General features: G+C 35.4%; 1 protein-coding gene across 5 annotated transcripts in view; it reads right to left on the reverse strand.

Annotated features, from left to right (window-relative positions):
- LOC117424583 (phosphorylase b kinase regulatory subunit beta-like) overlaps positions 1 to 18,095 on the reverse strand; it is a 57,621-nt gene that overhangs the window by 22,131 nt on the left and 17,395 nt on the right. For all 5 annotated transcript variants that reach the window (XM_034041064.3, XM_058992717.1, XM_034041065.3 and 2 more), the window contains 9 exons: positions 17,762 to 17,842; positions 13,774 to 13,889; positions 12,125 to 12,188; positions 9,080 to 9,175; positions 7,769 to 7,966; positions 4,238 to 4,295; positions 3,563 to 3,640; positions 1,730 to 1,888; positions 51 to 145 (listed from right to left, as the gene is read on the reverse strand). In XM_034041064.3, the coding sequence (XP_033896955.1) occupies positions 51 to 145; positions 1,730 to 1,888; positions 3,563 to 3,640; positions 4,238 to 4,295; positions 7,769 to 7,966; positions 9,080 to 9,175; positions 12,125 to 12,188; positions 13,774 to 13,889; positions 17,762 to 17,842 (945 nt within the window). The remainder of the gene's footprint in view (positions 1 to 50; positions 146 to 1,729; positions 1,889 to 3,562; positions 3,641 to 4,237; positions 4,296 to 7,768; positions 7,967 to 9,079; positions 9,176 to 12,124; positions 12,189 to 13,773; positions 13,890 to 17,761; positions 17,843 to 18,095) is intronic.

Genomic DNA, 18,095 nt, shown 5'->3' on the forward strand with positions numbered 1-18,095 from the left:
CAGCCATTCAGAGCTCATTGATTAACTGTAAACGAACGAAGGGACTGTACCTGATTGGAGTACCTCATGCTGACATTCCGCTGGTCCTCCGGTGGGACATAGCGCCGTACAGGATCGATGTCTCTGGGGCTTATCAGACCATCAACTAAAAATTTGCCAGAACAACATGACCACATAGAGTCAGTTTTTGTGGAGTCACAAAAATAAATAAATAAATATATATATATGCAGCTGGATCTTTGAGCTAATATATATATATATATATATATATATATATATATATATATATATATATATATATATATATATATATATATATATATATATATATATATACTGTATATATATTGCACATTATACACGCAAACAAGTTTTTCCAGTCAGACCAAATTCATTTCTATTTTTTTTTTTTTTGTTTTTGAAAGACATGAGATTTAAACAAACCCAACAGAGATTATACAGAATGTCAAACACAGTCAACAAAGTAAGGGGTTAATTTGATCAATTTATGTCTTGCTGGGTTAAGACACAGCTGGATTTTACAGTACCATGGAATACACCTGGATTGCATCAATCACTTATTTTCAGGGGTAATACAGGTGGTGGATGCAATCCAGGTTGATTCCACAGGGCTGCAAATGCTGTATACAAATCCAGCTGTGGCTTATCACAACTGGGTATAGCTTGATTAAATCAACCCATTAATGCCTCAAAGACATTGGTGATAATATATTTGCTACATTTTCAATACATGTATCTTACAAAAGAAAGCGTACACACATATTGTTTACATGCTGTTAAAAATAAAACCCATAACTAAATACACAATAGTGCTGAATTTAGAAATACTAAAAGAAACACCAACAAATCACAACCAGTGAAATGTTTCTGTATTTTGACATCTACTGATCACACATTGCATTAATAAAGGGGGGTTTGGACACAGAGTTTTCATTATCACAATTAGCTTAAGGAAGAAATGAGCTTCCAAGTGTTTAGAGCAAAGGTACAGAACAGAGAAGAAATCAGTAGGGAGTGAATTCTCAATACATCAGTATACCAGTGTACTGCGAGTTGATTTTTTGTACAGAAAGCGAGGGACAGCCAATTTCCAGACTTCCAGTTCGACTAGAGAGCATTTGCTGCTCACCCATGAGAATAGGCTGTCTGGCAGAGCAGTCTGTACTGCCACTTTGCAGATTATACACCAGTTACAGCCTCTCTCACTATTAAAATTCTCATTGCCATTGTTAGTTATTGACAAGATAATGATACCAATACTAACATTTGAACAGGTTTAGCGCACGTTAAAAATAAGGCTGTTTTCCCCATTTCCAGAGTCATGCTTTTTTTGGAAGAAAGTACAGTATTATTAAGTTTAAATTAAGATTCTGTTATTATTTGATCAGAGAATTATAGTGTAATTCCAAATATCTGTTTAGGATAGTTCATTACCACTTACAGCGCAAAACAAGATGTGAATTTAGTTGTGTATGACAAAATAATAAAAAATGGACTGGTTCATCAACAGCTAAAACCGAACAAGCTGTTCCCAAGATACAGCCTTTAGTACCTCATTCACTTAGGTGTTAGTTCTATTGTAGGGAATATCCCTGAATCACAATGATCATAAATATTATCCTTACACTGTACAGTTGTTAAAGTGTATTTTGTAAAAATGCTTTTTGTTTTACACATGCCATATGTTTGTTGAAAGTTTTCTACTTACCCAGCAATTTAGCTATGATGTACAGGGACTGTCCCCATAGAAAGAGCTTTCCATCACGGCCACTGTTGCTGGAAAATCGCTTCTGGCTCCCGTGGTTCTTCTGCTCTGCCTCAGCAAAGTCCGCCGGCACGTAGTAATACTTTGGTACAACAGCATGGCCTATGGAGATATAAAAAAAAAGATAATAAGTGCAATAAAACAAATAAGTACTGTCTCACCAGGCAAGAAGATCTGGAGGCTGCTGTTTATTTATTTATATATTTTGTACAGAAACAGAAGTAATGCATCTGACAGTGACACCCACTGGCCTTTCTGTGTCTCATGTCCTTAACTCCATGTCAAGGCTTTAGCAACATTTACAGCAGCTCATTGTGAATAGGCAATTTAATAATCCTGTAGATGTATTCAGCATTTACTGTAAGGAATCTAGACTGATGTAGCCACCCTTTACTCATAGCAGGGACACTCTTAGCATGTTTAAATGCATGAAGGGGGACCAGGAACTGAGTCTGTGGCTTATTGAAATATTATTATTATTATTATTTATTTTCTAGCAGACGCTCTTATCCAGGGCGACTTACAACTGTTACAAGATATCACATTATTTTACATACAATTACCCATTTATACAGTTGGGTTTTTACTGGAGCAATCTAGGTAAAGTACCTTGCTCAAGGGTACAACAGCAGTGTCCCCAACTGGGGATTGAACCCACAACCCTCCGGTCAAGAGTCCAGAGCCCTAACCACTACTCCACACTGCTGCCCAAATAGAACATAAATTCAAATATAAAATATTGTTGGAGGATTCAAGAGTCTAGCGGGTTGAATTCTGTAAAAATTCATCTCGAGGTACATCAACAGGTAGCTCCTTACAATTGTGACATCAGCTAGGCAATCACAACTTTCAAAGCTCTGGAGAGCTGTAAATAGCTTCTGACCATAGCTTTTACAGAGGAGAAAGGCTAATGTACTTTATGATTTCATTAGTAAAGTTTAGGTGAGGAATGCCTACCTAAACATAGTATGGTATAGTCAAAGGCATGTGCTTTCTCTAAATTAGACAAATATGTTAATTTTCTTTGCATCTTTTTTTGTTTGTTTTTAAATGACACATTTTAGTCTTCTGATAAACATTAAACAGTTAAACAAAAATATAAACTATTAAAATGTCACTATTTTAATCCTCAACTAAAACATAAAAGTGTTATTTTTTTCTCACAAATAACCAATTATTACACTGAATGAACCTTCAGCTGTCAGCTTGATGGACTTCTTAACTTCATCAGGCAATTAAATGAAGCTATTAGGAAACCTGTGATTTCCAAGAGTCTCTGGAGCACTGAGAAGCCTCAATCAATTCTCGTGCAATACAGCGTAACCTAAACACAGGAGGAGTCTTTCTGGGACTGTATATAGTTTATTGGCCTGCATTGCTGTCTGTTTATCTCTGCAGGACACAGAAATCAACAGTGGGACACCTTTTTCGGGTTGCAGATGGTAAAAGGCACAGCCTACTGTTCAAGAGACCCTCCTAAAGCATGAGCATCTTCATGATTACCTTATAACGTGTTTTAACTCCTGCTGATTACAACTTTTCATCAGGGTTAGGGTTTTAAATTGTATATAAATTACACCAACATATACATTGCTCCCCCCTTTTTCAAAAAGACTTAGCACCTTGAAAGTCAACCAATTTTACATTTGAATTTTCAATGCAATTTAAAAGATAGTATAAAATACAACATACCAACAGTACAGAAAATATGTAGAATAATGGCTTCATACTAGTTAATACACTGATTTATTTAATCTACACCCAAATGTATCTCACCTTCATATGATTGAAAAAGCACTGGTTCCAATAGTATTTGATATTCCTTTACTTGTTCAGAATTTCCTCTGAAAACACCTATAATGAAAAAAAAAATGTTTTAGCTGTGGTATTAAATATAGCATATCACACGTAAATTCAAACACTCAGTTAAGAAATGATTAGATTAGGATTGAGACCATGACAAAAAAAAAAATCGGAAATTAACCAATCAATTACACAGAATAAAACAAATGCAGAGTAGGGTGCTATATTATGAATGTACTTACTATTATTGTTTTTTGAAATGAACTGGGAGTTGATAAAATAGTTAAGAGTAGTAAGTGCTGAAACTATATTCTGCCTTCACAGTAAATTAGTCATAATAATGACTAAAACCTTCAGCCCTCCCTTAAGGATACATAGCCCCATGTAAAATGGTAGCACTGAAAAGGCATATAAGGCTGCATTTTCATAGCAATCATACAGACAATAGGAGGGCACTCAAAGTTGATGCTTAATCACTGGTGTAGATTTGAGCTGTGTCTACAGTAGAACAAAAAAAACAGATATATCACTGCATTATTGTCAAAAGCTTTTCTGAAGCCTTTTTCATATTCCTTTTTTAAGAGTTAGGTTGTTGTTTTGAAATGACCTGTAGCTCTTTTAAACTACTCACCGGAACATCTGACTTACCATCAATTATCATGAAGATGTAAAACAATGGAAACTCACACTCAATTCCATCAAAGAGCTAAAAAAAAAAAAAAAAAAAAAAAGAAGTGTTTAGACTTCATATTAAGGATCTCATTAAGAAAAATCCACACTATCTAAAACAAAACATGCTATTTATCTAAGGTCTACAACTGCCCAATCATTCTTGATGTCAGACTTGAGGAAGATTTCTACATGGATCTGCCTAACAGCTACTAGAGACTAATTTGAAAACTAAATATGAGGAATGCTCCGCATTAAAAAACCATCTGGTATAGTACACAAATAAAATGTTCTTAACGCAGTCGGATTTTAGTCAGCTGTGAAATTAAACAACAAAATGATAAACGGGGCTCTGTGTCTCGGGGAAAATAAATTGAACAGGAAATCTGAATCTGTAAGTTTGCTTTTCTTATTATTCTAATCATTTTGCAAGTAGATCGTCTGCTTGAAAATAAAAAGTATTTTCTTAAACAACGTAATTCAATGAGCTCTGTCATAAAGCTTACAATAGGCAGTATGTTTTGTAACCCTCTACGCCCGTAAAAAAAGACTTAACTGGAATACAGGAAAGTGCCACAGCTTTGATAAATTGATTCTGTACATGGAAACATATGGAATTGCATTACTATTTAAAACTGTAATTCGATGGGACTGGCTGAGGTGCTGAATCAGTGATTTCCTTCTACCCTCCACAAAGCCACAGGAATTGTGCGGCTGGAGGGCCATTCTTCTAAAGTACGCTTCCAATCAGAATCAAGCTGTGTGTATACCGCCCCCATACCGCCCCTAACCTACTTGACTTTTTTAAGGATGCAACATTGAAAATGGATAACTGCAAAGCATATCACATGGTTTATTTAGATTTCCAGAAAGCTTTTGACAAAGTCCCGCATAAAAGATTAATTCTCAAACTGAACGCAGTAGGGATTCAAGGAAATGCATGCACATGGATTAGGGAGTGGTTAACAGGTAGAAAACAGAAAGTACTGATTAGAGGAGAAACCTCGAAATGGAGTGAGGTAACCAGTGGTGTACCACAGGGATCAGTATTAGGTCCTCTGCTATTCCTAATCTACATTAATGATTTAGACTCTGATATAGTAAGCAAACTCGTTAAATTTGCAGACGACACAAAAATAGGAGGAGTGGCAGACACTGTTGAAGCAACAAAGGTCATTCAAAATGATCTAGACAGCATTCAAAATTGGGCAGACATGGCAAATGAAATTTAATAGAGAAAAGTGTAAAGTACTGCACACGGGCAATAAAAATGTGCATTATAAATCATATGGGAGACAGTGAAATTGAAGAAGGGAACTATGAAAAAGACCTAGGAGTTTATGTTGACTCAGAAATGTCTTCATCTAGACAATGTGGGGAAGCTATAAAAAAGGCCAACAAGATGCTTGGATATATTGTGAGAAGTGTTGAATTTAAATTAAGGGAAGTAATGTTAAAACTCTACAATGCATTAGTAAGACCTCACCTAGAATATTGTGTTCAGTTCTGGTCACCTCGTTACAAAAAGGATATTGATGCTATAGAAAGAGTGCAAAGAAGAGCGACCAGAATTATCCCGGGTTTAAAAGGCATGTCGTATGCAGACAGGCTAAAAGAATTGAATCTATTCAGTCTTGAACAAAGAAGACTACGCGGCGATCTGATTCAAACATTCAAAATCCTAAAAGGTATAGACAATGTCAACCCGGGGGACTTCTTTGACTTGAAAAAAGAAAAAAGGACCAGGGGTCATAAATGGAGATTAGATAAAGGGGCATTCAGAACACAAAATAGGAGGCACTTTTTTACACAGAGAATTGTGAGGGTCTGGAACCAACTCCCCAGTAATGTTGTTGAAGCTGACACCCTGGGATCCTTCAAGAAGCTGCTTGATGAGATCCTGGGATCAATAAGCTACTAACAACCAAACGAGCAAGATGGGCTGAATGGCCTCCTCTCGTTTGTAAACTTTCTTATGTTCTTATGTTCTTATCAACCCCTGAGTTCAAAAGAAGAAATTCTCTGCGTGACTCCTCTTTAGGGGGAGTGTGATCTCCATAGTAAAGGTAGAGTTAGAATTGAAATATGTCACTCTTTGATCAGCCAGGATCAATGCTTAGCCACGGAATTGACAAAATATATGAATGAATGAATGAATGAATGAATAAATAAATAAATAAAACCTTAAAACCTTATTATGGTTGGTAAACGTTGTTAAACTGCAAGTCATTTTGTTTTGCTTAATGCATCTGTTTCCAGGAGTATAAGATAGAGTTGCCTCATTCTGAAGAAAATAATGTGATCTTGACTGTAACTGCAAGTATGAAAAAGACTGGCACACATAATAAGAACTGCTTCCAGAGCCCCCGTTTTGTTTTTTGGAGGGGTGCGATATTAAACCAGCAAGTTAGGAGGGATATTCCTATTGTATTTTTATGGCTGCTAATAGTCTCATTAAACCTTAAAATTAATTCAAACACTATATTCTTAGGGATGTTAAACATTATTTTCCATTCCAATGACTTGTGCATCAGGTTACTTAACATTTCTATTAAAAGCTAGGTAAATGATTTCAATCACATTCCTCAAACTCATTTTGGCTATCCACAGTTACCGGCTTATTTAAATTAGATGTCACATAATTTTAGCAGGCAATTACACCGGGTACTTTGTGTGTGTAAAACTGTAATAGGTTTGTTGCTACAGGTAAATAAACCCAACTATAGTTTACAATCTAGTCTTGCACTTATTTATCAAGTGCCTTGGAGAAGGGCCTGGGTTGGCCAGTCAGCATTTAGCTACAGCGCCCCTTGGAATGGACAAGAGTATCTGGGATATGATCGAGCATCAAATAAATAACTCAAATGTATCAGCTAAACAAAGAATAAAATGAGTAGGTTCCAAGAATTATCGAAGTGTAAATATTTCCGATCTCAGACTGAATGTATGATGTGATTGTCTTTTAGAGTGATGTTATTTTTAGGGATGTGAAATTACTGCTATCTGTTCTGGTCATCTTGCCAGGACACTTGTAAAATAGGCCTAGGTCTCAATGGGTTTTTTCCTGGTTAAAAAGAATGAATAAATAAATAAATAAATAAATCTTGTTTTGTGTCCAACAGCAGCTAGAAATGATTAATGTCTCAGTATTGAGCAGAAGTAAAACAGTTTGCTGTAATACAAAAAAAAAAAAAAACAGGGGCAACCACATTACAGTTCAGCTTATTATTCCCTGTTACATCCTGTACAATTCATGAAAAGCCCAGTATGAAATGCAGACAGAATCATGACTAGGCCAGTGCTAGGCAACACTGTCTCTTCCTGAAAAAAGTAGTGCTAATCAATGCTGTAAAAAAAAATGAAAAGCTGTGGAGTGTTTGTACTGTCTGATGTAATTGTGATGGGAACCAACATGCACAGATGTAGTGCTGAAACGGCCAGGGAATCCTTTGTGCAGTTACCATATAGACACATATACAACCTATAGGTGACACGAGGCTAAGCTCATACCTTAATTTCTGCAGGTTTGTAGAACAGCCTGTTTTTGTCCTCCCGAGCAGTTCTGTACCCATCTCTGAGGAACCGCTTGAATCCGTACTTCCCTTTCAGCTTGCGCACTATTTTGTCCAGGGTTTGATTATATAAGGCGTCGTCGTCCACAGCAAACGCAGGGTAACTGATACACGGTAACAGAGCAGCATCAGTGTTCTGAACAAAAAGAAAAAAAAAAAAAAAGCTGAACAGGATATTGTTAGCGACAGCCCATCATTTGTTAACTTAATGGAAAATTAGTTACAGACTCATATTTTATTAAAATCATCATATTAATTACTTATATCTGCCTGGATTTTGATCTTATTACACACAAAGACAGATTCCATCATTTATTTTTCTTATTATTTAATTAATTCACAACGTAATCATGGATAATTAAATATTCCAATTAAACGATTCAGTGCAAAGTATGTCTGAATCTAAATTAATGTAATGCCCTTGATAGATACAGTACATGACTTTAAGGTGAATGTGACATTAACAGGACTCTACCATAAATGTAATTGTAATTTAATCATATGGTTAAATCTAGGAATGTTTAGGCATAGAGTTTTTGATGGTAATCAGACTACACAGTAGACTAGTGTTTTCCAATTACTTTTTTTCACTACAGTGGATAGTTGTGCCATAATTGCAATGTAATCCTAGGGGTAGTTTAATAATTAACAAAAATGAAAACTATATAATTACTGTAGCATATTTATTTTCTGTCAGCTATCTCACAGGACTTCAAACAAAGATTGGATCTCAAAGCTGTTGTTTTTTTTTGCTACGCTGACTTCCCCTTAAATGACTGGTGTCAAACAGAAGCCGTAAGAGTAAGTATCTTCTATAAAGCAAACTTGGCTGATCTAGCCTACTGTATGATGCATATGTCTATGACAAGCAACTAGAACTGAAAAGCAGTTTCTGAACTCGTGTAAAAGCACCTGAACAGAACCTATAAACATTTTTAAAAACCGCAGAGAAAATGATAACGGCTTGTTCTTTAATAAGCATTTACGTTTTCAATCAAGTAATGTTTATATAAAGGTCAGGGCTCTCACAAGCTCAACTGCATAAGCAGTATAGTCAAGTAAAGGTTCAGAAAAAATATAAGCTTGCATAAATAAAAAGATGGATAGAGAGCTTTGCTGCAGTGCAATAAAATGGAACATTTGTGTTCAAGAATGAAAGCTAGATAGAAAATACAGCAATAATGAATCTTGTGTAACAAACCCGATCTAAACTGAGGCCTGTGGTTCGGGCTGCACCTGGTTTACTTACATGGGATCTTGACTCTCTTGGGAGTAGTGAACACAGTGTCTGTCTGTTTCTGTTATGAGCATCGATATCAACAAAAATGACAGACCACGAGCAGCCCTGCCAAAAAAATTAATAAATTAAAAAAAAAGTAGGTTAGAACTGGTAACAAACATCCCTGCTATAATATTAAATATATAAATAGAGCGATCAATGTTATGAAAAAGTAAATCACTAAATCACCACGACATATTGCACGATTCTGAAGTTCTCAATACATTTTTAAAAATGTTGTAACAAGTATTCCCCAACACTGGAAAACAGTTATTTTGATACAAGCAAAAAGTGTAACACGCATATTTAAAGACATATGGACAGGCATATCCCCAGATTCTCACAGACTAAAACTTGTAACTTGTGATATACAATGTCCATGTTTCATCACAGTTAGATAGAGAGCCGATATAGGTTATCCCCAGGTTGCAAGACCACAGCTGAAGAGTATGAAGCATCCTAGAATATACCGTACAGTATATTTGCAATGTTAATCATTTTGATATAAATGGAGCACAACCTACATGCTACATCTGCAGCATCTAGAGTAGTATCTTATAACAGCAGATGTTTCAAAGATTCCAAGAATACTTTTAAAAGCTTAAATGCTTGAAAAGCAGTAAAAGCAAGCTGTCCCCAGTGCTATCTACTAATGAGCAGCAGATTGCTCTGTTCCAAGCTTCAACAGGCTGGTATTTTTAATACCACCCCAAAGCCATGGGTTGGCAAAAGCAGACATGCAACACTTAAGTGTCTCAATTTGGTTTTTCAGCTGTCAACGTGTACAGGCCCTGTCGCAGATAAATATGTTTGATGACAGTTTCTGTACTTTCATATCAAAAGTGAAATTGTCAAAACAAACTAACTGGCCGCTGGATACATCTCTTTTGATGGAAATGCAATAAATTCAGAGATTGTCTTATCTCATTGTTTTAGCCTGCCTAAATAGGTTTATCAGCCAGTTCTTCTGGAGTCTGGCAGCCTGAGAAAAACTCCGGACTGCAGTCACAGTACATTTACAAGACCACACATATTACATGACAATACGATGGAACGAAACAATTCAAAAAGTGTGTTTGTTTTAAAAAGCATAGGTAGCTACAACATAGCTAATGTTAGCCCCAATGGTGTTGTGTTTTAACTTTACTTTTTATACATCACAGCTCTACTCTCTATGGCTGACCCTTTTTTCTCTTTTATTTGTACATTTGAAATGTTTTTTTTCCAGTTTTATCATTTGCTTTTGGAAACAGACTCTAGAGAGCGATAAAGCTAGTGTTTGTCTGATTATACTGTAGTTTGCTTTAACTCCGCACAACATATTTTCTGTATCTTCCTAACTTCTACTACTCTCAAGTGAAACTACAGTGCATTTAATAATATTAGTCTGTGTCTATGCAAAGGGTGCACATGAAAGCATATAAAATAGCCCAAAGTGAATCAATTGTTTTTCATCCAAAGTTTCTGTAAGCAATACAGAATCACGATGCAGAAACACACAGAAAAAAAGTTGTCTAATCAGGTTGACTTATTATGAAACATAAAATTGGAGATCCCCAGTCATAAATGATTACCACTTTTAAGATAATTTATATTTTTAAAGGGACAAGGTCTTAAGGATGGAAATTTTGCCTACAAGCGACAGCCAAAAATGAAATATTATTATTATTATTATTTATTTTTTAGCAGTAGAAATATCTACTAAGGAAGTTGTACCATTTTTAACTACTACTACTACTATTATTATTATTATTATTATTATTATTATTATTATTATTATTATTTATTTCTTAGCAGACGAGACGCCCTTATCCAGGGTGACTTACAATTGTTACAAGATATCACATTATACAGATATCACATTATTTTTTACATAACATTTTACAAACAATTACCCATTTATATAGTTGGGTTTTTTACTGGAGCAATCTGGGTAAAGTACCTTGCTCAAGGGTACAGCAGCAGTGTCCCCCATCTGGGATTGAACCCACGAATTTTGCTATTTAAGTTTTTTTTCCCATTTTGCATACATTTTATAATGTATATGCACATTTAAAAAAAACTCCAGTCTTCAGTACGTTAATATGTGTAGATGTGTTAATAAAAGTTATACTTGCACAAAAGATGGCACTCACAATAAAAACAATGATGCAAAGTACCTTAAAATCTGCAAGATTGCACCACTGGTCTTACATAGGATGCATATGAAAAAAATAAGGTTGTGGCAAAAGATAAGTTCATTTCTGCAATTATACCCTTGGTTAAGAGAATAGTTCATTTTTAGGCAAGATTCCCATTGTACAGACCCTTGTCCTTTATTTTTAAATGCCATGGAAATAAGTCTTGAATTGCATTGCATTTTGTCATTAAAAGTAGTATAATCATAATGGGTCATAACTGAGACAAGCCAATGTGAAACCTGGAATGACTCAAACTTCTATTCAAATAATGCAACAGCTTTACATTTCATTCTTAGTTACTGTAGCTATTGAGATACTGCCTGTTCTTCATGCACCAAACACTCGTTTAATTCATGAACTGTGCTGTTTAGAACCCAAGGGGAGCCAAAGTGCTATTGTTAATTAATCACACAAAAATGTACAATTACTAGTCTGGGCTATTGTATCACTTGCACTTGAGAGTAATATGTTGGTCCCATTTGTTACTGCATTTCATCCCACAAACTGGAATCTCACCTTCATATAAATTCAGTTTTAACACACGAGCTGGGATTCAATCACTCTGCCAATCTTACTTCTCTGCCTTTTTCTTTTTCCTAGTGCCTCACCACCAAATACATTATTCATGTATACACTTTAGCAAACTTATCTTGAATTATGTCTCATTATGTGTAATAATGAGCTGTTTCAGTCATGGAATGAACTTAGGAAAAATGACAAAGTTTGCGCTATTATCTGCTGTCAGCCATTTCAGTTTTATAAACAGCAGTTTAATTTGGGGGGTGTGTGTGTGTGTGTGTGTGGGTACGTGTATGTATGTATGAATAAAAAGTACCTGATTTCCAAACAAGTTGAATCCATTGATTGCTTCTAGAGCTGCTTTTGCAAGGCCAACAGAGCTAAAAGAAAAAAAAAGGTTTTAAAACACATTTATAATCTCAGTGTAAAACTGAACAGTATAATTAGGCCTCAACAATCAACTGAAGTTGCAATGTTATCCTCCCAGAACACAAATCACTTTAAAATGAGACAGTAATTTATATGTCTAAACCTCACAGATTAATGGCAGGCGAAAGGACGGCATTCTTAAAACTGCTATAGGAAGTAAGATCCCATGAGAACAATATGGACATGCTCTTTATTTAAAACTGTATATGACTGCGACTCATGACCAACATAACTGTCATATTGGCAATCATGAAAAATATTAATTGTTTGAACATCAAAACACAAATAAAGTAGTATGCAATGGACAATGACTTCTGATCTTAAAAAAACAACTGTATTATAGTATATAAGGGATTTTTTAATGTAGTATAATACAATTATTTTGAGTGTACAGTGGAACGTAACTGAATGCAAGCCAAATATCCTACTCTGTCACAGGATATTTGGCTTGCATACAAAGTATCTATGACAGACAGGAACATGGAATGTCATTTTAAAAACTGTTAACTCAACTAGCAGTTAAGCATGATTGCAGGACACCTATTTTTAGGATGATTTGTAGCATTTTTGGTACTTCAAATGCACTTCAGGCAACATTTTCCTTTTTAGGGGTTAATTTCAATTCAATTTTGATCTTGTTTTTGGTGCACTTTAAAATGTCATTATAGATTTATGATTCCATTATTGTTTGATCTGCTCCCTTTTAGTTTGTGCAGAGCCTCACACATGTTTGCAGATATTGATTGTAATATGTTGAACTGCAATCTACAGCTGAAACACAGCGTGGTAGATCTAGCAATACAAATAGCTGACGAGCACATCTAATGCCACATATCAATATAAAATATGTCATATTAGTATTTACTTTTGTTTCAAGCTGGGCATGGATGCACTGTAGTCTTTAAAAAACCAAGAACCACAAAAATGCATATCATTTTTTTTTTTTTTTATTTAAGAATGGGACAGTGAACAATTCAGGTTTTACAGCAAAATATAATGTTGCACAGATTGCCAGCATTTCACTTGATCTTCCTTAAGCTAGTATGACAATGTAAGGCAATTAATAAAGTCAAGTGCACAAAAAGAGCTATAAGCAGCCCAACCCAAACCCTTCATGTCTTCATGGATATCTGGCATGTATAATAAAGTCATATTTTACCTTTGGCGTAATCTCTGAGCAAACCTGAGCAAGTAATGAGGTCAGTATACCTGACACCTAGGGGTGTGCACTTGTAATGAGAAATTACTGGAGCACACCCACAAGTGCACCCCCAGTGGTCATTTCTATACTGGCCTCTTTACCAAAATGACAGCTTGCTCAGAGACTGCCCCAAAGGAAAACAAATACTGCTGACTTAAACATGTCAAATATCCATGAGTGCAGAAACAGTATTATTATTATTATTATTATTATTATTATTATTATTATTATTATTATTATTAATACATATAATGGAAAAATATAATGTAATCTATTGGATACTTCCTTCAATAAATGCTTCCTATAAGGATTTGAACTGCATTAATTAAACTCACCTTGAATGAAGTTCAGTGCTTCCGTTGTTGTATTTACTGCCTCTCTCCCACATCCCAAAGTCAGGTACACGGTAAGCTCTTTCCACACAGAACACAAGATTCTGAATGAACGCAACCTTAACAAAACAATGTATTGATTTAATAGAGGAGTTACTTTTCATATGAAGAACAGCATCTCCACTCAAAAAAACTAAAAAATTAATAATAAAGTTACATAAATTGAGTTTTTTGTTCATAATATAAATGTAATATGTTGCAGGAACCAAGGGAGTTGGCAAGTTTCTGTAAAATCTCCAGTCTCCAGGCTGTGGTTCGCTGGCATTTGGTATACAGTGGCTCTCAAAAGTATTCACCCCCTTGGACTTTTCCACATTTTATTGTGTTACAACATGGAATCAAAATGGATTTTATTAGGAGTTTTTGCCACTGATCAACACAAAAAAGTCCATAATGTCAAAGTGAAAAATAAAATCTACAAATTGTTCTAAATTAATTACAAATATAAAACAGAAAATAATTGATTGCATAAGTATCCCCCCCCCCTTTGCTATGACGCACCTAAATAAGCTCTGGTGCAACCAATTGTCTTTAAAAGTCACATAATTAGTTGAATGGAGTCCACCTGTGTGCAATTAAGGTGTTTCACATGATTTCAGGTTAAATACACCTGTCTCTGGGAGGTCCCACAGTTATTTAGTAAATTTCCTAACAAAAACTACAGCATGAAGACGAAGGAACATTCAAAGCAAATCCGGAATAAGGTTCTTCAAAAGCACCAATCAGGGGTAGGATAGAAGAACATTTCCAAGGCACTGAATATCCCCTGGAGCACAGTAAAGTCCATTATTAAGAAATGGATAGAATATGGCACAACTGTGAATCTGTCTAGAACAGGCCGTCCTCAAAAACGGAGTATCCAGGCGAGAAGGGCACTAATCAGGGAGGCCACCAAGAGGCCTATGGCAACTCTAAAGGAGTTACAGTCTTCCATGGCTGAGCTGGGAGACACTGTGCATACGGCAACAATAGCCTGGGTGCTTCACAAAACTGGCCTTTATGGGAGAGTGGCAAAAAGAAAGCCATTGTTGAAAAAACCTCACATCAAATCTCGGCTAGAGTTTGCCAGAAGGCATGTGGGAGACTCTGAGACCAAGTGGAAGAAGATTATATGGTCTGATGAGACCAAAATAGAGCTTTTTGGCCTCAATGCTAAGCGCTATGTTTGGCGCAAGCCTAACACCGCACATCATCCTGAGAACACCATCCCTACCGTGAAGCATGGTGGTGGCAGCATCATGCTATGGGGATCCTTCTCTGCGTCAGGGCCTGGAAAGCTCGTGAAGATAGAAGGCAAAATGGATGCAGCAAAGTACAGAGAAATCCTGGAGGAAAACCTGCTGAAGTCTGCAAGAGACCTGGGATTTGGGAGAAGATTAATCTTCCAGCAGGACAATGACCCCAAACATACAGCCAAAGCCACACTGGAGTGGCTTAAAAACAAAAAGGTCAATGTCCTGGAGTGGCCCAGTCAAAGCCCAGACCCTCAATCCAATTGAGAATATGTGGAAAGAGTTGAAAATTGCTGTTCACCAAAGGTCCCCATCCAACTTGATGGAGCTTGAGCAATTTTGCAAAGAAGAATGGGCAAAAATTGCAGTGTCCAGATGTGCAAAGCTGGTAGAGACTTATCCAAATAGACTCATGGCTGTAATTGCTGCCAAGGGTGCCTCTATCAAATATTGACTCAAGGGGGTGAATACTTATGCAATCAATTATTTTCTGTTTTATATTTGTAATTAATTTAGAACAATTTGTAGATTTTATTTTTCACTTTGACATTATGGAGTTTTTTTGTGTTGATCAGTGGCAAAAATTACTAATTAAATCCATTATGATTCCATGTTGTAACACAATAAAATGTGGAAAAGTCCAAGGGGGGTGAATACTTTTGAGAGCCACTGTAGCATTAATTTATATGTTATACGAGCCTATATAAAGTATATGTATAAAACCATAAAAGACAGCATAATCTGTTTTAATTGGAATATACAAAAAGGCAAGGTATGTTTGTCTGATAAATAAACACAAAGATTGCTTTAGATTAATATTTCTATTTGCCCAGGTATTTTGGAAACAATATTACTGACATCTATTTATAAGGTCCCTTGTCAATATTGTTATGACTGTAAATAAACAATGAAACAGTTATTGATACTCCATAGTCATTTTGTCTGTCAGCTTTTCATTGCATTTTATTTTAGGCACTTCTTGTCTTTGACAAGCTCTTTAAATGTTCTTTTTTTTTATTTCATCATGATTTATTTGTGTATATTGATTGATTTGTACCATATTTAACAAAGACAGCATTTGTCAAGCATGAGCATACAGTGCTGGGAGCATACTTTATTGGCATACTTTATATATTTATGCTGGTTCACTTTAACTTCACCATGCAATTCAAACTTACAAACAGGGCACAATTTCATGAAATAGGTGCATGGTTCTGCTCTGTGTTTTCTTTTTTTTTGCCCTATCTATCTTTATAAAATACAACCAGGCCAGGAGAAGTGAAGGGTGTAATGAATTATTGTATGTTCTGTAAATGAAGAAATGCTAATGCAATGGGAAATATAACTGACAGCAGCTTTAATGTAACATGAAGCAACAGAAACCCCTTAAGCACACAAAAACAATCATCAATTCCTGTCACGTACTGGAAATAAAGTTCAGTTGTGGAAGGCGGCAAGTTTTTGGAGAAACATGATTAATGTTTGGAGTCTTATCATGCTTTAATGAATCTTAATAGTAACAGATCAATAATCGAGTAGCACCTTTGCAGCCTCTGCTTTGGAGAGATTCTGAAATCATTCCTTTTCTACAAATCCTTATCTTTAACTACCACCATTAACCAGTGCTACAGTATAATAATACCCACCCACACACACACATACATACATGCACCCACACAATAAAATGAATGATACTTCAGATCAAAGTGCTATTCTTTGTGAAATACACATAATGAAGTATACATAATGAAGCCTCAATCCCCCCCCCAACCTCCCCCCCCCCCCCTCCAAAAAAAAAAAAAAACAGGAGAACATAGTTGTGGGCTTTTTTTAGCTTAACAGCAGTAAACAATTGCCAGAGGGTCATAGAAAGTTACTGAGAGTGTGAGAGTATTAACCAAGATGAATTCTGTAACCCAGTAGGAAATTGTTCACAGCAATAAAACTTGTTTTAGATGCTATTTTTGATTTGCTGAAGTTGTGTTAAGATGTTTTTTGATAAGCGTGATCAATGTGAATGGTATAAATATCACGTTATTTGTGAGGAGATTGTACTGATTACCGTGTCAATGCATGTATAAAAGGTTCTGTTGTTATGTTTCTATCCAGTCTAATATTAACATCAGCTGGGTTGGCAGTATGACTGCTACACACTAGCTGTGCACTAGATGGGGCTCTCTTTTACTACTATAAACACACTTCGGCTGATCAAGCCTGTGTAACACATGTCTATTGCTGGAGACTACAATTTAAGAGCAGCTTCTGAACTCGGGTTAAAGCACAGTAACACAGACTACATCAATAATTATATATATATATATATATATATATATATATATATATATATATATATATATATATGTGTGTGTGTATATATATATATGGATTATGTTTGTGCCAAGATGGTGTCGTATTCCCAGAACAATTGTTGGTCAGTGTAATAGTTGTGCTAGGTCTTTATGAAATACACATAATAAACTTCATATCTTATACTTTGCCATATGAAATGTCTTGTGTGCCATTAGGAGAAATAAAACAAAAATATTAAAATAAATAAATAAAAGGGGTTAGTTACAATAACTGCATGCCACCTGACTAGAGAAGTGTAATTACCTAACTTTCAAAGCTCACACAGAAGCATCAATAAAAATGATTATGTATTAATTACAGAGGCCTCCATATACAACAAAGAATACTACCTCATCTGTATTGTAGATAATCTGTAATCCAGAAGAGATCATCTCCACAAGATACAGCAGGAAGAGAGACAATGAATCAATCTGAATGAAAAAAAAAAGACTTAAGACATGGGAAAGTGAATTCAAATGAATACAATAACACATGTTTTAAAGGAATCTATTAAACCCATTATACAGATGTAGGAGAGAAATGAAGAATGTAAGACAGCTTACAGTTTTGAAGAGCAAATCGACATGACTACAAGAAGAATACATTTTGTCCAGTTAACTATGTTCCAGCATCAATAACTTTTAAAACAAGCATACAAATGTTTTGGCTGGTGGCTTTCATTGA

Source organism: Acipenser ruthenus, chromosome 19 (genome assembly GCF_902713425.1).
Source record: "Acipenser ruthenus chromosome 19, fAciRut3.2 maternal haplotype, whole genome shotgun sequence".
Classification (NCBI taxonomy): domain Eukaryota; kingdom Metazoa; phylum Chordata; class Actinopteri; order Acipenseriformes; family Acipenseridae; genus Acipenser; species Acipenser ruthenus.